The 20,360-nt window shown below is 39.0% G+C and overlaps 3 protein-coding genes across 4 annotated transcripts; 1 reads left to right on the top strand and 2 right to left on the bottom strand.

The window, feature by feature from the left end:
* Window positions 1–338: 338 nt before the first annotated feature.
* LOC144712292 (Outer membrane OMP85 family protein) lies at window positions 339–4,246 on the bottom strand. Its single transcript, XM_078586525.1, has 10 exons — window positions 4,088–4,246; window positions 3,913–4,018; window positions 3,692–3,836; window positions 3,392–3,535; window positions 1,966–2,036; window positions 1,803–1,881; window positions 1,613–1,728; window positions 1,030–1,177; window positions 857–926; window positions 339–783 (listed from the first exon to the last, which is right to left on the bottom strand). Exons 1-10 carry the CDS (start codon window positions 4,119–4,121, stop codon window positions 623–625), a joined length of 1,074 nt encoding a protein of 357 aa, XP_078442651.1. The 5' UTR covers window positions 4,122–4,246; the 3' UTR covers window positions 339–622.
* A 96-nt stretch (window positions 4,247–4,342) lies between these two features.
* Window positions 4,343–11,875, top strand: LOC144712358 (serine/threonine-protein phosphatase BSL2 homolog). Of its 2 annotated transcripts, none has more exons than XM_078586616.1 (21): window positions 4,343–5,082; window positions 5,321–5,381; window positions 5,561–5,639; window positions 5,724–5,803; window positions 6,138–6,232; window positions 6,349–6,448; window positions 7,285–7,354; window positions 7,656–7,757; window positions 7,841–7,922; window positions 8,204–8,383; window positions 8,506–8,785; window positions 8,873–9,113; window positions 9,190–9,360; window positions 9,456–9,694; window positions 9,864–9,948; window positions 10,023–10,121; window positions 10,199–10,398; window positions 10,482–10,557; window positions 10,684–10,819; window positions 11,096–11,235; window positions 11,356–11,875. In XM_078586616.1, exons 1-21 carry the CDS (start codon window positions 4,674–4,676, stop codon window positions 11,440–11,442), a joined length of 3,012 nt encoding a protein of 1,003 aa, XP_078442742.1. In that variant the 5' UTR covers window positions 4,343–4,673; the 3' UTR covers window positions 11,443–11,875. The 2 variants fall into 2 exon arrangements, with proteins under 2 accessions (XP_078442742.1, XP_078442741.1); XM_078586615.1 differs by having other exon boundaries at window positions 8,870–9,113.
* A 1,736-nt stretch (window positions 11,876–13,611) lies between these two features.
* LOC144711907 (uncharacterized) lies at window positions 13,612–15,019 on the bottom strand. Its single transcript, XM_078586045.1, has 2 exons — window positions 14,590–15,019; window positions 13,612–13,941 (listed from the first exon to the last, which is right to left on the bottom strand). Exons 1-2 carry the CDS (start codon window positions 14,932–14,934, stop codon window positions 13,633–13,635), a joined length of 654 nt encoding a protein of 217 aa, XP_078442171.1. The 5' UTR covers window positions 14,935–15,019; the 3' UTR covers window positions 13,612–13,632.
* Between the last annotated feature and the right edge of the window lie 5,341 nt (window positions 15,020–20,360).

The raw sequence follows: 20,360 nt of genomic DNA, 5'->3' as shown, positions 1-20,360 counted from the left end.
TGATTCACTCACTAGATCCCTAAATTATCTTTCATTATTAGTGATAATTAATTGTTATGAGACAGTAGGGATATTCCACTGAGCGGGGTGCTCATGTTTCAACATTTAATACTCTCATACCAAGATTATTCCATATCAAACATTCAATGGGGTCCTCCACTGTGTGAGTGGATAACAGCTTTCTTACTTGCAGCTTTTGTAGCCCACGCTTTGGGAGACAACCTCTGCAAGCAACAATTGGAGGTGACCCTGGGACCATCTAGCGCATCCCCTCAATTTAATAATGTTATATGTTTATTTGAACCTACCACCGTTATTTTTATTATTATTCATAAATATCTATTCCAGGGCTGCTTTTATTTTATATTATTCCCAAGTTTCAACGTACACAAATTAAACAAGGATGTTTACTAGTTTAGAAAATATCTTCTTTGGGTCGGATCTTTTTTAAAAAATAATAACTTCCCCGTTGACCTTCAGCTGTATTTACACGACGGAGGCGGCGGCGCCAGAATTCTTAACACCGAGCAGGCCGTTGACTTTGGCTTGGCGGCTTGACCATATTCCGAGGATACGTGGGCTGGCGGAGACAGTTCATAGACATGGAAAGAGTGAGATAGGGTCAGCGGGCGGTCGGTACGGAGACGCCGAGATAGAGAGTCGTCCGGCGGGCATCATTGACCGCATAGTCTAGCTGAATTTGACCCAAGGACGAGCTCCACCGAAGGCCCGCGCCGGCCCCCAGGCCCTGCCCCGGCTTCCCCTGGCGCAACGCAGGGTTGCCTGAAGAAGGATTGAAAGTCAACACCAAAGTCAACAAAAGTCAACCCGGAGTCAACGCAAAAGGAAATCTCACCAGGCACTTGATGTGCCGAGCCCAAATCGGTGCCAAAGTCCACGAAGAGAGTGCTCTCCAGCCGCCGGGCCTGCGCATTAAGAGAGTTTCAAAGATCAGTCTTTTCAGTACAAGAATAAAGAGATAGAAAGATAGATGGAAGAATGGATAGAGAGAGAGAGATAGAGAGAGACCAGCGGAACGCTGAGTTCGTTGTTGACGACGAGGAAGGACCTCCCGGAGCTGATCGCGCCGTCACCGTAACCGCGGACGCTGCCCATGCCGCCGATCTTGAACGCCTGGTACGGAGCCAGGTCACCCACAATCGATCCTCCCGTCACGCTGATAAGAAGAAAGTCAACGTTAAAACGAAGAACAATTACTAAAACTCTCTCTCCCTCCCTCTTTAAAAAGCTCTCTCACTGTCGTGTTTCATCCCCCTGCTTTATTGCTCTTCCTCTCTCTTTCTAGTCTTGTTTCCACTCTATTTAATCTCTCACCTCTCTCTTACCCCTCTCTCTCTCTTCTCCTTACCCTCTCTTTTCCTTCTCTCTATCTATCAATTTCTCACATTTCCTCTCAATCTCTCACATTTCTTTCCCCATTATCTATCCTCTCTCTAGATATCTCAAATTCTCTTTTTCGCTCTCCCCATTTCTCCCCTCCTTTCCCTCTCCATCTCTTACATTTACCTCTCAGTCTCTTTCTCTCTCTCTCTCTCTCTCACCCCCAAAACCACATTTATCTATCTCTCTCTCTACGTCCCACATTTCTTGCCTGCTCAGCAGGAAGGCTGGGCCGAGCCTACATCCACTGGATGCAGAAAACTTGAACTTGTTGAAAATGAGCCACCTCGAAAGAATCGGCACACCCTGCTCCATCTGCAGATTCAACTGCGGGACGGAAAAGCGATAATCAATTGATATAGAAAACCCACTTGCCCCACAAGCTCGGATCGATTATCCACCTTGGAGAAGCTCGTCTCGCTGGTGACGGCGAACTGCGATTCCTGCTTCAAGATCACCATGTTGTCGCAGGCGCCTCCGCTGCAATTATGTTTGTTCATCACAAATTTTGAGCAAATTTGAAGGAATTGATTTGTGGAGAGTTTTGCAGAACGATTGCTTTACCTGCAGGTGATGGGGAACCCGTCGATGTCTCTACTGATCGAGCGCCATTGATCGTTCAAAGGGCGCACATGCTGCACAGAAGAAGCACGAGGAAGATGATGGAGATGAACAAGAGGATTACGAAGAAGATGCTAGAAGAACAAGAAGTTAGAAGAATCAGGAAGAAGCAGAAAGACAGAAGAAAAATCCAGAAGAAGTTTGAAGAATCTCCATTCATCTAGTTACATAATTCTCTTCTTCTTCTCTATTCTTTTGGTTTCTTATTCTAGAAGAAGAAGAAGATTAAGAAGGAGAGGAAGCCATAAAAAGAAGAAGAATCGGGAAGAAGAAGCAAACGAATCAAGAAGAATTTTGAAGAATTTCGGTTCATCCAGTTCCTCAATTCTCTTCTTCTTCTACCAAATTCTTCTAGTTTCTTATTGTAAAAGAAGAAGAAGATTAAGAAGGAGAGGAAGCCATAAAAAGAAGAAGAATCGGGAAGAAGAAGCAAACGAATCAAGAAGAAGTTTGAAGAATTTCGGTTCATCCAGTTCCTCAATTCTCTTCTTCTTCTACCAAATTCTTCTAGTTTCTTATTGTAAAAGAAGAAGAAGATTAAGAAGGAGAGGAAGCCATAAAAAGAAGAAGAATCGGGAAGAAGAAGCAAACGAATCAAGAAGAATTTTGAAGAATTTCGGTTCATCCAGTTCCTCAATTCTCTTCTTCTTCTACCAAATTCTTCTAGTTTCTTATTGTAAAAGAAGAAGAAGATTAAGAAGGAGAGGAAGCCATAAAAAGAAGAAGAATCGGGAAGAAGAAGCAAACGAATCAAGAAGAAGTTTGAAGAATTTCGGTTCATCCAGTTCCTTAATTCTCTTCTTCTTCTACCAAATTCTTCTAGTTTCTTATTGTAAAAGAAGAAGAAGATTAAGAAGGAGAGGAAGCCATAAAAAGAAGAAGAATCGGGAAGAAGAAGCAAACGAATCAAGAAGAAGTTTGAAGAATTTCGGTTCATCCAGTTCCTTAATTCTCTTCTTCTTCTACCACGTTCTTCTAGTTTCTTATTCTAGAAGAAGAAGAAGAAGAAGAAGAAGAAGAAGAAGAAGAAGAAGATTAAGAAGGGGAATAAGCTAGAAGAATCGAGAAGAACAAGCAAAAGACAGAGAAAAAGAATCAAGAAGAAGTTTGAAGAATTTCGATTCATCCAGTGCCTTGATTCTCTTCTTCTTCTACCACATTCTTCTAGTTTCTTATTCTAGAAGAAGAAGAAGAACATGAAGGTAAAGGCGGCGATGAAGCTAGAAGAACAAGAAGAAGAAGATTAAGATAGAGAAGAAGCCAGAAGAACAAGAAGAATCGAGAAGAAGAAGCAGAAGCCAGAAGAAAAATCCAGATGAAGTAAGACAAATCTCGATTCTTCTAGTTCCTTGAGGAACAAGAGGAAGACCTCTAGCTTGAAGCTCGTGGTGGTGATCCAGCTTGAGCTCGCAGGCTCGCAAATGTCGATCCCGGCAGAGAATCGGGATAGGAGCACGGTGCGAGGACCGTCGGCGGATGGCCCCACGATACCTACCTCCGGCGCAAGAGAATGCTGCACAAATCCGATGATCATTCGCTCGATTCAAATTTACAATTCACAATTCACCATTCACAATTCACAATTCATCAATCGCAATTCACAATTCAGAATTCAGAATTCTGAAGATGTAGGGATCAGAGGAAGCAGATTGGAGGATCCAGTTCTTGCCTGGAAGAGCAGCGATTTCTGCGCGACATTCTCGTGCCTCGGCCGTCGAACGGCGACCACGACGGTGGAATCAAAGAGCCCCTTGTCCCAGGACACGTCCAATTTCTCATTTCCCCCGAACAAATCCGGATGCTTGATGCACAACCTGACAACAACAAACACGAATTCGATCGCAGAAACCGCAGAACCAGACGCAAATCACGAGTAATTCCGACGCTTGCCTTCCGATCACCAGCGAGAGAGGACTGCTCGAGCAATGCCTGAGATGCGGAATCAGCAGAGGAGCAAAGAGCTTGTGCGTCAAATCCACGTTGTAATCGATCTTCGCTGCGCCATCGCCAGAGATCGAATCAGATCTTCGCCAGGAGATCGCCGCGATCTAACCAGACTACTCACCTTTCCCAGCGTGCACGCTGCTCTGCGCTCCCATTCAGAAGATCGCCGAAGAACCCTAGCCAGTTCTACCGACTTCCCCTCGTTTGATTTTTTTTTCCATGGAAGAAGAAGGAAAAACGGTTCGTCATCGTCAACCGTTCCTCCGGATGACGACCGCGGTCAACGCTGATTGGCCAGAGCAGGGGTAATTCCGTCAATTGGCGTTCTTATATTTCGAGATTTTAAAATTTTCGCCTCCTCTCTGGTTGTTATTACCCCCCCCCCCCTCCCCCGTCTCTCTCTCTCTCTCTCGCGGCCGGCGAAAGCGGGGGATCGCCGTTAACCAAGGGAGGAGGAGCGCGGATCGATCGGTTCTTCAGCGGAGTTCCAAATCGCGGCGGCGTCGATCTTCGTCGGAGAATCGCGGCTCCGATTTCTGCGTTTTATCGCAGTCGGAAGCTCGATTTTGAGTGTTTTTTCGTCGATTGATCGGTTTTTCGAGGGTTTCGTGTTCGTCCTCTTGCAGCAGCTCGGGGAGAAGATTCGGTGGCTAAGTCGGCGTCGAATCGGCGGGATCGCGCTGTGGAGATGGCCGGATTCGCGGAGAATGCCGGTTTTCCTCGTCGTTGATCTCGGACGACCGTCGATCTCGCCACCTCCGTCCATGGAAGTTGATTCTCCGCCTGGAACGGTGGACATCGATCCGGAGCCGGCTCAGGCGACGGACGCCAATTCCAACGGCGAGGCTTCGCCGCCGCCGCCGCCGCCGCCTTCGCAGCTGCCGCAGGTGTCGGGGCCGCGGCCTGCGCCGGGCTACGCCGCCGTCTCCGCCATCATCGAGAAGAAGGAGGACGGCCCTGGGTCGAGATGCGGGCACACGCTCACGTCGATCGCCGCCGTCGGCGAGGAGGGAAGCTCTGGCTATGTCGGGCCAAGGCTTATTCTCTTTGGAGGCGCCACTGCCCTCGAGGGCAATTCCGCCGCGCCGCCCTCTTCTGCCGGGAGCGCTGGGATACGTACGTTCCTTGCCTCTTCTAATCGTTGCAGTTTTCCTTTTCCTTTTTGTTCCAATCGCCTTGTTTCTACCAAATTCTCGTTGAAATTTTGGTTGAATACTAGTTTTTAACGATGGGTGCGATGAACATTGCCTTTTATCACTACTTATCACAATTTGATTTCAGTAACTTGCCTTTTTCGACTCCATTCTCGCCCAAACCCAATTGTGAGCGAGCTTATTTTTCTTTTTTATGGCAGGTCTCGCTGGTGCTACTGCTGATGTTCATTGCTACGATGTTCTTTCAAACAAGTGGTCAAGGTAAGGGTTGTGGTTGATGAGTTTGAATTGTTTTCTTTGGAAGATGTTATTTTAAATCTCTCCAGTCTACGTGGGTATGCTATTAATGACGGAAATTTCTACCTTGAATTAACCTTCTGTTAAATATATGAACTTTTGATGCAGTTTATTAATTTATTTTTAATTATTCTCATCATCAGGCTAACCCCTCTTGGAGAGCCCCCGTCACCTAGGGCTGCGCATGTAGCTACTGCAGTGGGTACGATGGTGGTAATTCAGGTACATTGGTATTTCCTGAGCACGGCCATGATTCCTCTTTAAGTTCTTATTGATTTTAATAATAAACTATACTTCATATCTCAGGGTGGAATTGGTCCTGCGGGACTATCTGCTGAAGATCTTCACGTTCTAGACCTCACGCAACAGCGTCCCCGCTGGCATAGGTATTTTCTGTGTCTGATCTTTCAGTAGCGATACATACAACTAGATCTTTTGTCAAAGATATGGAGTAAGAAACAATTTTGATTTCTTTACTATGCATTTATCTCTATCGGTTATGATATACTTGTCCTTTTCAAAACATTGTTCCCAGTTTCTTCTGTCGTTTTCATTGAAGAGGATTGAATTTCCATGTACGTCAAGGAATTCAAACGAATTAGAATTCTCAACTCTGTAAGACGTCTGGTCGATGGAATATTTTCAGGAACTAATAAGTTTGTGAAGGTTGTGCGAGTCCTACTTTTTCCTTAGGTCTTATGTGCAACTCCTCTTCAACAGGGTTGTTGTTCAGGGAGCAGGCCCTGGTCCGCGCTATGGACACGTGATGGCGCTTGTCGGCCAAAGATTTTTGTTGGTTATTGGTGGGAATGACGGTAAGCTTTGTTTTCCCCACCAAAAATGTTTTACTTTTTTGATAGATCGATTAATGATCTCAAAATTTTCTGAGATTTTTCTGAATACTGGTTACTCTTCGCGTCTTTTCATGCAGGAAAACGACCACTTGCTGATGTTTGGGCGTTGGATACTGCTGCAAAACCATACGAATGGAGGAAATTAGAACCGGAGGGCGAAGGTCCTCCTCCTTGCATGTAAGCAACGTTGATCAAGTTCTGTTTATTTCTACGTTTCGTTTGAAAGTATTGTATAGTCCAATATTCTTTCTTGGAATTTCTACTGTTCATGGGATTGAATCGTCTGTATTCGTTGGAGGAGCTAACATCTTTTAGGTGCGGTTCATTGCTTATCAATTTTCTAAGTCAAGCAGCTCCGGTTTCCTTGATAAAGCACTGTTACTATAACGCCTTCGCAGTGTGAAGCATCAAATGGAACTATCAGAAATTTGTTCCTAGTGTTCTGAATTTGTGGAATACGAATTTCTGTTGTTGAGATGGTTTTTTATCTTATTTTTTAAAATTAAAAGTAATACCATCGTAATGAAATATGTTTGTAAAGAATGAGATGGTGCTAACATAATATTTTCAAAATATTGTGAGCCGCTTGCTGATGATACACTTTTATCATTTTTGGTATGGTCGAAGATTACTTAGTCCTATTCTAGCTAAAAGATTAAGAAATATGGGACCCTAGTGAGATTACACTAGTGTATCGTCATTCACTTGCTCAGTATAATAACCATGAATAATTTTTCAAATCTCAATTATGAACTCGCTTTATGTTTAATTCTCCTCTATTTTTTAGCTCAACAGTTTCCTAACAGTATTTCCGGTTTGTATTGAATTAAGCGTTGGTCTGGACATGATTATGTTTTATCATGCTGTGATGAATGTTGTGCGGTATTAATACTTTAAGAGCTATTCGAGGGATCGGCTCAAAACTAAAATTCAAATTTTATTTCCAGGTGTAGTTTGAAAGGTTTATAGGTTGGACTCTATTTAACTTTTCTCCAAACCAAACATTTGAATAGGTATGCAACTGCGAGTGCCCGGTCAGATGGTCTTCTTCTGCTATGTGGAGGGAGGGATGCCAACAGTGTGGTGAGTTTTGAACAATACAGGGCCAATTTTTAATGTGGCCATTCTCATGAAATTTTAGGCATATTATCCACACTGGTCTATCACACTAGCGATATGCTTTTTACAGAAAAATGTCGTTATGTTCTACTGTAATTCATACTTGTTCATTGTCCTACTCCGGTGATCTTCCCTATTTTTCTTCAAAAAAAATTGTTCCTATTTGTACTGAATTTCCCTGTTTGAATCTGGGGTTATCTTTCTAGAAAAAGAAAATTTCGTGTAATTTGTTTCCCATCTTCTAATTACAACTTATTTATGTTAGCCCCTTGCGAGTGCATATGGTCTTGCAAAGCACAGAGACGGACGCTGGGAATGGGCTATTGCACCTGGAGTCTCACCTTCTCCTAGATATCAACATGCTGCTGTGAGCATACAATATCTCTTCTGTGACATGTTCATAAGATGCATTGAGCCATTCAAATCTTATTTTCTATTTTACTTTACTAGGTCTTCGTAAATGCGAGACTTCATGTCTCTGGTGGGGCGCTCGGCGGTGGCCGTATGGTAGAAGATTCCTCCAGTATTGCTGGTAGGCCATCTTTACTTCCTAATTTTTTGGAGCTGCATTTTGTTTCAATATTTCTCCCTGATGGGCCTGTAAGGTTCTAGTGGGAGGGTCACCAACTCGTCGGGCAATCGTCCTTTTTAATTTTAAAAAAAAAATCTTCTTGATAAATTTTAGAGCTCAGAAATTTTGTTAATTACACTTCGGAGTAGACAACCCATGAATTGGGAAAGCTTGTATTCTGAGGCATCCTTCTAAATTTTGAGAACGGTTCTGACTGATATCGCTTCGAATCCTTATGCCAGTGCTGGATACTGCTGCTGGTGTTTGGTGTGACACCAAAGCAGTTGTAACAAGCCCCCGAACAGGGAGATACAGTGCCGATGCCTCTGATGGGGATGCTACTGTGGAGTTAACGCGACGTTGTCGGCATGCTGCTGCGGCTGTTGGCGACTTGATCTTCATTTATGGAGGACTCCGTGGCGGTAATACTTGGAATCGCTACCTGATAATTTCACTCCATATTTAATTTTCCTTTTTCCCCTGTTCTCAATTTATCTACATCTATTGATCCAATTACCATTTGTTGGGTAATATTTCATTGCAGGTGTATTATTAGATGATCTGCTCGTCGCTGAGGACTTGGCTGCTGCTGAAACTACGAGTGCTGCTCTACATGCGGCTGCTGTTTCTGCTTCTTCTTCAAACGCCCAACTTGGAAAATCTCTCCAAGGGAGAAACGAAGCAGATGGTGAGAAAGTAAGGCAAGATCAATCTGAAACGCAGCCAGATGGCGCTGTTGTACTCGGTAGTCCTGTTGCACCCCCAATAAATGGGGACATGTACACTGATATAAGCACTGAGAATGCAATGATCCATGGACACAGGTACATACCTATCTGATGAAACTTAACTTGAATCTCTTTTTAATTTCCTTTTTAACGGGTCACTGAGCTATGGTATTGTGTCAGGAGACTAAGCAAGGGCGTTGAGTACCTGGTAGAAGCGTCGGCAGCTGAAGCTGAAGCTATAAGTGCAACTCTTGCGGCAGCTAAGGCCTGGCAGCTTAATGGCGAGGTTACTCCTCTACCAGATCGGGACCGTGGTGCAGACGCAACTCCTAGTGGCACACCAATGTCGAGTTTGACCACGATTCCAGACTCTTCTGGCCAGCTGGACAGTCCTCCCCCTGGAGTTCGCCTGCATCACAGAGCAGTTAGTTTGTTTACCTGAAAAACCATTTCGTAAAAGTTAGTTTTTATTTTTTAATATATTTTTTTTATGAGCACAGGTAGTTGTGGCAGCGGAGACTGGGGGTGCCCTTGGGGGCCTGGTGCGGCAGCTTTCTATTGACCAATTTGAAAATGAGGGCAGAAGGGTTAGCTATGGCACACCTGAGAGTGCGACTGCCGCTAGGAAACTGCTAGACCGGCAAATGTCTATCAATAGCGTGCCGAAGAAGGTACAATACTCTCATACTTAATCTCTGGGTTATTCAGGGAAAATTCTAGTAATTAATCAAAAATATCTGTTTGAAACTTTGTGTCGAATCTTCAGGTAATAGCGCACCTTTTGAAACCTCGAGGTTGGAAGCCCCCTGTGCGTAGACAGTTCTTCCTTGACTGCAACGAAATAGCAGATCTTTGTGACAGTTCTGAGAGAATATTCTCGAGTGAACCTAGTGTCCTGAAGATTAAAGCTCCAGTGAAGATCTTCGGAGATTTGCACGGTCAGTTTGGCGATCTCATGCGATTGTTTGATGAATATGGGGCTCCCTCGACTGCAGGAGACATCGCGTAAGCATCCAACAGTCATAATCTTATGCTTTCTCCTGACCTAGCTACATCCTGGGTTACGTGTATGATCTATAAGTTGTCTCATTTTTTTTCGTTTATTTCTTCCCTTAAATACTTCCCTTGAGTATTTCGTTTAATATTTGTTAATTTATTCCATCTGTATTTTCAGATACATAGACTATCTTTTCTTGGGAGACTACGTCGACCGAGGTCAGCATAGTTTAGAGATAATCACTCTCCTCCTCGCTCTAAAGGTAGTAAAAAGTGTTATCTATCCTTTTCTTTCCTTTGTAGTCTTCTGATGACTGGATTTCCGGCCGAATTTCAGGTTGAATATCCTCACAACGTGCATTTAATCCGTGGGAACCACGAAGCAGCGGACATCAATGCCCTCTTTGGCTTCAGGATTGAGTGCATTGAGCGCATGGTATTTCTCATTTAATATCTTGAATAAGATTATAGCTTAATTTCAGGGTCATCATGATATTTGCCTTTGGAAAACAGGGAGAGAGGGACGGTATCTGGGCATGGCATCGTATTAACAGGCTGTTTAACTGGCTCCCTCTCGCTGCTCTGATTGAAAAGAAGATCATCTGCATGCACGGTGGCATTGGCCGATCAATCAACCATATCGACCAAATCGAAAATCTTCAGCGCCCCATAACGATGGAAGCCGGCTCTGTTGTGCTAATGGACTTACTATGGTAGTTATATTTTCTATATTGCGTTAAGCCTCTAACTTATGTGTGATTTATCTCTAACCTTTTTTTCTCTTTTTTTTGCGCAGGTCTGATCCCACGGAGAATGACAGTGTGGAAGGTCTTAGACCAAATGCTAGAGGCCCCGGCCTGGTCACCTTCGGGGTCAGTCTATTTTTTCTTCTAAAAAGCTACTAAAAAATTCAGACTGCCTATCTAATGTTTATTGATTTTGTTTAATAATTTTTTTTTCAAACAATTTTGGTTGATAATTTGATTGCGCGTTGGCAGCCTGACCGGGTGATGGAGTTCTGCACCAACAATGACCTTCAACTGATTGTCCGTGCCCATGAGTGTGTTATGGACGGGTTTGAGCGCTTCGCTCAGGGCCATCTTATCACACTTTTCTCTGCAACCAACTACTGCGGTAAAGTCTTAACGTGACTTATGTATATGGATTCGATCCGATCAATCTACCGATCGATCCGATCGGCGATTGGATACACTTGTAAATTGGCTGATCGCGATCGACCATCTCAATCTAGCCTAGTAGATCAATCGCCGCAGCTGATCGTGAGTCCATACGATTGCTCGGCGCCGGGAATCAAATGCAATCTGATCATTCATGATTAGATCGCAGAATCCTCCCCGCGACTCGTCATCTTCTTTCTTACCTCGGCCTCGTCTTTTTTTCTTCGTGCAGGAACAGCGAACAACGCCGGAGCAATATTAGTCCTGGGGAGAGACCTCGTCGTGGTTCCTAAGCTTATTCATCCCTTGCCTCCTGCCATTAATTCCCCGGAAACCTCGCCCGAGCGTAACGGCGAAGACACATGGATGCAGGTGCTAATAACTTCATTCCTCTAAGTCTAAATAATCTCTCATTATATTATTTATCTTCTCCTGGAATGGTTTAATATATCGTGTTTTTAAATAACTCGAGGAGGTTTTCTTTGAAATCAGGAGCTTAATGCGAACCGGCCTCCAACGCCCACCCGGGGTCGGCCGCAGCTGGCGAATGATCGCAGCAGCGCCGTCGCTTGGATATGATGATCGCGATTATCGTATTTACGCTGGTGCTGCTGATGATGACGATGACGATGAATGTCGGGGCAGTGAGATGAATTTATGTGCTCATTTGTCGTCTTACGATGAAGATTTGTTCGCGATTAGCCTGGTTATTTGCCCGGCACATCCTCTGTTGGATTCATGGAGACGAGAAAGATTGATAGAGAGAGAAAAATGGGTGGGCGGGTGTTGCATGTAAGGTATGATTTTGTATATTTATGCTGCTTGTGGATGTGTGGATGTGTGTATGCGGTGTGGATCAAGAGTCTTAGAAGATTGTGTTATTTTAAGGGCTTTTAAGCTCAACTGTACTATTTTTTTTTTCTTCAGGCTTCTCTCCTGTAATGTTTTCATTTTTTTTTTTGAAAAAAAATGTACAAGTAATTGCAGTCTGGATATCAACTCTTTAGCTATCTTTCTTTTTTGTTTCTCTCTCTGTAAAGTTATTACTCTGATCTGTCTCTTGTGAATGTCCCTACTTTGGAAGAGAATTGAAAAATAAATGCAAGTAATTGCTGAGGTTGTCTGATTTTGAAAAATCAAATATATATATTTTTAAACACACTCTCTAAATCATATGTTCTGCCTTTTCTGATCTGAAAACCCCTTTTTGTTGTTTTACTATTTTAGGAAAGCAATTAATTATTAATTCAGATTCAATTTGCTCGTTTCTCCCTTTGGACCTGTTATTAGTACCATGCAATCTTAAGTATTTTGTTTCTGAAAAAATGAACTAATAATTGGTGTCTGGATTTAAACCACATCATTTTATTTAAAGATATAAGGTCACAGAAGAACCCAATGAACCCATAATTTCATGCATTTCATAATAATTGAAGTGTATATATACTGGATTTATCATGTTAATTGCTAAATTGTTTGAATATTGTAAAATTCCGTATGAATTTCATTTTATACATATTTTGTGCATTTATAAATATTTCATCTCTCTCTCTGGCTGTGCTCTGATTATCCTTCTCTTAGTACCAATCAAACTTGGGTACTTTGTTTTTGAAAAAGTAAACCAGTAATTGGGCATAATTTTAATCATATCTTTTTAATAATTAAAGGAGATAGGCTCACTGAACTACCCAATGATGCATTGATGAATGAGCCAATAATTTCATGCATTTTATTATAATTTAAGCATATAAATGCTGGATTTATCATGTTATAAGCTAAATTATTAGAATTTCATAAGAACTTTATTTTTTGCATATTCACTCACTCTCTCTCTCTGTGGCCCATGCTCCTAGTATCCTTCTCTTAGTGCCATGGAAGCTTAGGTATTTAGTTTTTGAAAAAATGGACCAGTAATTGGGATCTGGACCAAAATCATATCATTTTAATAAAATAGATAATTCCACATTATTTGGATCAATGTACAACCCAATGACAACATGATAAATATGCCCATAATGTTATGCATGTGATATTAATTTAAAACATCTAAATACTAAACATTATCTTATTATTGGTATGATTATTTATATAGCTCTAAATTTCACATGAATATCATTTTATATATATTTTGGACATTGATAAACCTTGTCTCTCTCTCTCTCTCTGGCTTCTTCTCTTATCCTTCTCTTAGTACTATGAATTCTTAGCTGCGTCGTTTCTGAGAAAATAAACAATAAGGGCATGGATTTAAACCATGTCATTTTAATGAAGAACATTTGGCTCAAGGCACAGCCCACTGACAACATGATAAATGTGCCCATATTTCCATGGATTTGATATGAATTTAAGCATCTAAATACTAAAACCATCATGTTACTAGCTAGATTGTTTGACTATCTTTGAATTTCATACGAACATTATTTAATGCATGTTTTGGGCATTTATAAACCCTTTGTATCTCTCTCCTTCTCCCTCTTTCTCTTTCTAAACCTAGTACAGTGCCACTATAGATAAAAATAATTTTTCTATATACAGGGCAACTTTGTCTCTGAGGCTAGTTTTTCTCTTCACAGCCCTTCTCTCCTCCTCCCCAAGAGGATTACCAGACATGGGTAGAGAGATAAAGCACTCCCTACCTCCTTCATTCTCCACACATGAGCATACGGCTACTCTCCTTGCCTATATATTTTGGGCATTCATAGACCCTTCATCTCTCGCTCTCTCTCTCTCTCTCTTAAACCAGAAGAATGCAACTATGGTTTAACAGAATCAATCTAAGTACGGGGCAACTTTGTCTCTGAGGCTAGTCTTTCTCTTCACAGCCCTTCTCTCCTCCTCCCCAAGAGGATTACCAGACATGGGTAGAGAGAGAAAGGACTCCTTACCTTCTTTCTCTACCCATGAACATAAGTCTACTCTCCCTGCCTCCACAGGTTTCCTCAGCAGCGGCCCCAGAAACACATCCAGCATGTCTCTTGCAGGTTCTATTCCCTCTCTTGAATCTTGAGCATTGTTCTCTCTTTCATTTCTAGAGAGAGAATCTCCCCTTTCTTCTTCCCTCTCCTCCCCGTTCACTATCTGCAATAAAAGAATAAATTATTCCCAGACATGGGTTCTGATGAACATATCTTTACAATGAAAAAGTTATCAAAAATCTGTAGATGTTGTTATTGTTCTTTTTGAACCATTCTCTTGATCGAATGAAAATTTTGATGAAAAAGTTATCAAATTCTGTGTATGTTGTTATAGTTTTTTTTGAACCATTCTCTTGGTCGAATGAAGATTTTCATGAAAGAGTAATCAAATTCTGTGGATATTGTTATAGTTCTTTTTGAACCATTCTCTTGATCGAATGAAGATTTTCATGAAATAGTAATCAAATTCTGTGGATATTATTATAGCTCTTTTTGGACCATTCTCTTGATTAAATGAAGATTTTCATGAAAGAGTAATCAACTTCTGGGGATGTTGTTACATTTCTTTTTGGACCATTCTCTTGATCGAACGAAAAATTTAATGAAAATGTAAAAAAAATCTGTGGATGTTGTAATAGATTTTTGGAACCATCCTCTTGCTCGAACGAAAATTTTCACGAAAAATTAAATTTTTTTTGAAGAAGTAATCAAGCCTGTGAATGTTATTACAATTCTGTTTGAACCATTCTCTAGATCAAATGATAATTTTCATCGGCAAAAACTCCACTATGTTGGGTGAAGAAAAACATACCTCTTTGGCAATGCTAGAAAGATCATCCACCGTTAGCCGAGCACCCTCGATCTTCTTCTCATCACGGCTTTCGCTTGGGTTGGGTGCTTTTCTTCGTTTCGAAGCTTTCTTCCCGATCACGGGTTTTCCTCGACTGGAGATGTAGGATTTCGAATCGTTCTGACTCGATCGAAAATCTTTTTCTCCGATTTTGGAGATTGATACATCATCCGAAGAACACGGGTCTTTTCCAGTCTCTTCGGTAGCCTTCTTACTGCTGCTTTTACTGTTCTTCTTTCCAATTTCTTCTCGATCGGCACTCTTCTGCATCCAAATTGGCAGCTGCCGCTTTACCCTTTTCTCCATCGGGACTCGTTTTCCTTCTCAGTTCTTCAGAAATTGGAGCTGTGATTAGAGAACAGATGGGAAATTAATGAGAAATAAGATCGCAAAACCCTAAATAGAACTGTTTTTAATACAATTCAATGGCTGAATAGATTGAGAATGACAATCTTGACCAATTTTTTGATTAAAAAAATCAATTTAGTGTAGATGTTAATTTGCTGTGCATCATTCATGTGATTTGTCATATTGAGGGATAACATATATTTCATAAATTCTCAAGCACACCCAGCAAATTATAAGTCATCAATGGCATTTTTGAAAATTGAGATAATTTGCACATTCTCTCTCCCTCTCTCTCTCTGAATTGTAGAGATTTCATAGCTATCCCAAGATCCTTGATTTTATGAAGTGTTTCTCTTGATACTTTGGATTCCCCTTATTCTTCATTGTTAACAACCTTGGACATGTGGCTTCATCCATCTCTCCTTTCTTTAATTCTATAATAGCTAATTAAATTACAAATATATTAATTTATCAAGTCCCTAATTAGAGATATACATTTATCATTATCCTAACCACTGCATCTATTCCAATCTCGTCACATACAATTAATATTTTATCTTCTCTAGTCCACTAATAAACTAAATAAATCAGTATGAACTCATCTATCCCTACTTTCCTTATCTTGAAGTAGTGTGTTAAGGAGGAAAACATACAAATAGTTTTTGAAGTTCAGATTCAATGATTGACAGTAATAAAACCATATTTCAATTTATTAGTGGGGTACGGTGAGATTGAGGTTCTAGGTATATTATTCTTATTCTAGGATAAAGTCACAACTGTTGGTGGGGGTTGAATAAGGTTTCTAAAACCTCTATAATTATAAACTAGCCAATTAGTTTTTCAACAATATTGTTATCTATAGAATGGAATAAAGGGTAGGGTAGTCTATGATTTCTGAACTTTGGCAACAACTCTTGGCTTGGGTTGGTAGAGTAGATAGCACAAGATGAGAAATTCGAGGTTAAGCAATTCGGGATGGGGGACCACATAAGGAAGTTTGTGGACAAGATTTCACCGGGACAAAATAAATTTTGAAAAAGATAGATCACATGATGTACTAATACCACATAACATGTAAAAACTACGGGAAAAAATAATATCTTTAAGAAATCCAGAATTTTTTTTTAAAAGTATGATTTCTAGAAAGTTTAGCCTAGGCCTTAATTTTTTCATGGAGATAAGCAACCCAGAGTTGTGAGATCACTTACAAATGTGTGCATAGCCCCCCCTCCCTATCTGAAAGTTATCTAATGAGGGGGAGTTAATCTCATCCTTCTCCACCCTTGACTGTCATTTATCTACCAGCCGAAGGAGGCCAGAGACAACAGAGCTCTTGCCTGATATGGTGGCTCCTAGAGAGCCTCTGAAAAAGCCCATATAATCAACGGTTGGGAGAGGTCTCTCTTGATCCCTTAAATCCATATTTTTTGGCTTGAAAATAAACACAGTGTTGACATGGACATGGAGAGGTCTCTCTTGACCATGGGAAAAGGCCCATATAAACACAACCAGCTCGACGCTGCTGGTGATGGCTAATCCAGCTCAAGAAGCTTTAGGGAGTATTGGATTGTGCCACCAAGGAGGATATTAGCTGGAGAAACATACCAAACTTAGTGGGTGACGCACAATGCTGCTATCTCATGCTCCCCAAAGTCAGGGTGATTTTATTGAAATCTAATATCTACTTTTGTAGATATCTGTATTTCATCCCCATTTGGTGTGTTTAAGTCACTGAATTATGAGGTGTTTCATCAAATGCCTAGCAGGAATTAAAATTTTCTCCAATTTTCTCTTTCAATTTTATGTTAGAAAATATTAACTGTCACTTGGTAAATATATAAATCTATATAAATCATATTATACTAATAAAATATACCTCCCTAATCAGTATATTATTATTCTATTCTATGGTCTATTTCCCCCTTCCCGTCTAATTTCTTTACTCCTAAAATGTAAACATAAATCCTCTCCTTGTCTATGTAGACCTTAAATCCTATCATGGATATAACATTCCTTCATTACATTTATATAAGTGTAATTAATGAATCACTTCTTCCTATTTATCATATTATTATTCACATTCTTTTCTATTATTTTTATTATCTTTTATTTAGACAAATAAACATTTTCACCATCTCCATACATCTTATTATTCCCTCGATTACTATGTCTCTATCTCCTATTTTACATACAACTTAAATATCAGATGAAATAAATAATTTTACAAAGAATATATCGTACTATGCATATTATCCTCACTAGTCTCTCATCTCTTAATTAAAAACATAAAATTACTCTTCCACTTCCTATCTTTCTCTCTTTCTTTATTATAATAATATAAACCAGTTTAATTATTCTATTTAGTCAATATACCTATTATTACTAATTATTATATAGCATCCTAATTTCTACCTCATTATAACTATTTATTTCTACATATTACCAGTCTTATTTTTTATTAATTTATACCATCTTTTATTCTGGTATATAACTAATTCCTCTTATTAACCTTACTATCACTTTGTTCTTCCTAACCCTAACCTAGCATTTTATCTATATCTAAAGGCCAGTCCTTTTGGAGACAACCTCACTCTCCACTATACATATTTGAGTGAGTTTACATAATTACAAATTTTATTTTATCTAGTCAAGTTAAATCTACAACAGCACTATAATTGACATTTTAAACATCATATTATTTGTGATTATCACCCCTATTTGTCATCTCATACCATTTTACATTTTTACACATTGGGATGTATTTTATTTCTCTAATCCACATTTAATCTATTCACATCCTATTTTATGTTTTTATTAATAATCATTTTATCATTATGATATAGTTATTAATTTATTATCGACCTCTCCTCGTCATTTCAATTACAGTATTATATCATATTTTAAATGTATTCCCTCTCATCCCATCACTCTGGAATCACCATTTAAAGAGGACTAAATCCTTAATCATTGTTCCATGTGGAGAGGACCTGTACTCATCACTAGCTAGATTATTTTCATGAGTATTTGTTTAACATAAAGTTATTGGTTAACCTTGACAGTGACAGCGACATAATTAAACCTTAATTTTTGAGTGTATCGGTTACAATGTGGGAGGAGAGAGAAATAGCAAAACAGGAGAATGTAAAAACATATTGTTAAAAGTTTTAACAATTGGATAATAAGATAGAAGAGATGGACTTTTATCGACAACATCATTATTCACATGTAATCTTTATTGGAGGTATCAACCAATCAATGGTCACGATATCCTCTTGCCTTTAATATTATGTAATTAATATTTTAATTTTTTATCTGTGAAAATCTAATTAATCATTTAGGCTATTTCCATCACAAAATAATTAATACATATTTCAACCTTGGAAATTTTTGTCCTTAATGAATAATCAGCATTGATGTTTACTTGCTGGCATCATATCAATTAATCATAAATTTATTGAATTTTAGAAATAAGCTACTAACTAAAGTTTATCTGTGAATTTGACTTCTAAAAATTTAAGCAATTATTGGGTGACATAGGAACATTAACTTTAAAGATAGAGAAGCTGAAAAATAATTTTTTTATTTTATTGGATAAAATCTTTAAATTTTGTTTAAATAAGTCAGGCAGTAATAACTACTCCATAATTGAGTAGTTTACCACAAAAGTTTTACTATCCAAACGGACTATGACCATTTACTTCCAAATCTAACATATTATTATGTATGATACCAAATCTGGGTCAGTATTAGGTTGTTTTTCCAATTGACAGGATGTGAAATGGTTTGATATCTTCATAAAAGAGAAGGCATTTCTTTTTAACTTAAATAATTCAGAGTAAAAGTGATTTTGTAAAAGGAAATGCTATAGGGTGTGACTATCAGTTGACCAAACCATTGAAGCCTTTATACATTTTGAACATTTTTCGGGATACTAAACTAGACTTTTCAATCTAATGGATACTTTTGAATAAAATATATCTCTATCAAACATAGATAAAACATCCTTATCGTCTATCCCCATTTGATATATTAGAATATAATTATTTAGTTTACTTCGTGTTTGATATTTTTTTGATATTTTCCTTCTCAACTTCTCAACTAGATGCTTCAAATCAAACCATTTATGGTTCCCATCTGTAACTGAAAAGGTTCCTCAAGTATTCTTTGATCATGAATACATAATGTTCTGCAATGTATCATCATACAATTATTTAAAAATTACAGCCCTTAGTAGATATTTTTGATCATGAGTAGATATTTTAAAATTAAAGCCAAGTTAAAAGCCTTCACATATCACATAAATTGATGTACAATAAATAATTAGGATCAAATCATTTTTGAGAAATAATCAAGCTTTCCATCAATTTGGGAGAGATATATAATTCTTAAGTTAAATTACTAAGAATAATAATTTTAATTAAAAAAATATTTTTGTATTCGTATACAGATTTCAAGTAATGCATAATGAAATAAAATCATTTCATGACACAACAGGTTACATGACGACTTAAAAAGTATTTATGGAAAAACCTCTATTTCATCTTCAGAATACTACAAACCCCAAATCCTCTTTTAAAATCCAAGAAAATTAAAAATCTTGGACACATAACCTTGTAAATATCTAATAATTATTAAAATATATTATGCAAATGTCCAATACATCTTGTGCATCATCCATGAAAATTATTATTTTTAAAGTATGGTTGACAAACATCGTCATGCCTAACTATTAGAAATATAAAGAATTTTTATGACATAAAATTAGGATGTTATTTTTTTCATGAATGAAAAAATAATACCTGGGGATTTTTTTGTTTTGAGTTATAAAACAAGGGTGTAGTCACTTCTTATAAATTATGTTGGAAGCAAAAGGTGTTAATTTCATTATGAGGGGTTGAGTGAGTTATTGTGATTTATACTCAGGTTTTTACTTTTTGTTTTTATTGAATTATCCACACTGAAGGTTAACTATTTGAGCAAGTTTTTTTATCATGATTCGTTGAACAAAATATCTTGTAATCCAGCTGCTGAGTCTAATATCTCCGTAGAATCATCTTGAATTGCCACCTCATAATACCATCTTCAAGTATCTCTGTAGTTACACACACAAACTTGTCTTATGGAACTCCTCGCACATCCTCTTGGTGCTTGAATTTTACCCCTATTACCTCATGTAGACCTCACAAAACCTCCTCATCTCCTTACTCCCTTCATTATGGACTTCCTCCTTGATGTCCTTCCATCCTTATCTCAACCACACCCATTAGAGTATGCTGTTTCTAGACCATGGCACACCCTGATCTCAAAACAGTACGTATGATACAATATAATTGAAAATTTCCATGTCAACTCAACCTTTCTTGAGTCAAGATCCAACTCTCCAA

This window comes from Wolffia australiana, chromosome 14 (assembly GCF_029677425.1).
Source record: "Wolffia australiana isolate 7733 chromosome 14, ASM2967742v1".
NCBI lineage: Eukaryota > Viridiplantae > Streptophyta > Magnoliopsida > Alismatales > Araceae > Wolffia > Wolffia australiana.
The sequence above is the reverse complement of the archived record's forward strand: the minus strand, read 5'-3'. Positions and strand labels throughout refer to the sequence as shown.

Coding starts and splice junctions, on each gene's coding strand:
- LOC144712292 (XM_078586525.1), bottom strand. CDS start 4,121: ATGGGAGCGCAGAGCAGCGTGCACGCTGGGAAAG. Junction 3,837..3,912: donor CTCTCGCTGGTGATCGGAAG/GCAAGCGTCGGA, acceptor TGTTGTTGTCAG/GTTGTGCATCAAGCATCCGG. Junction 1,178..1,612: donor CCAGCCTTCCTGCTGAGCAG/GCAAGAAATGTG, acceptor TCTTCTTATCAG/CGTGACGGGAGGATCGATTG.
- LOC144711907 (XM_078586045.1), bottom strand. CDS start 14,934: ATGGAGAAAAGGGTAAAGCGGCAGCTGCCAATTTGGATGCAGAAGAGT. Junction 13,942..14,589: donor TTTCTAGCATTGCCAAAGAG/GTATGTTTTTCT, acceptor CTTTTATTGCAG/ATAGTGAACGGGGAGGAGAG.
- LOC144712358 (XM_078586615.1), top strand. CDS start 4,674: ATGCCGGTTTTCCTCGTCGTTGATCTCGGACGACCGTCGATCTCGCCA. Junction 7,923..8,203: donor AGATTCCTCCAGTATTGCTG/GTAGGCCATCTT, acceptor TCCTTATGCCAG/TGCTGGATACTGCTGCTGGT. Junction 11,236..11,355: donor GCGAAGACACATGGATGCAG/GTGCTAATAACT, acceptor CTTTGAAATCAG/GAGCTTAATGCGAACCGGCC.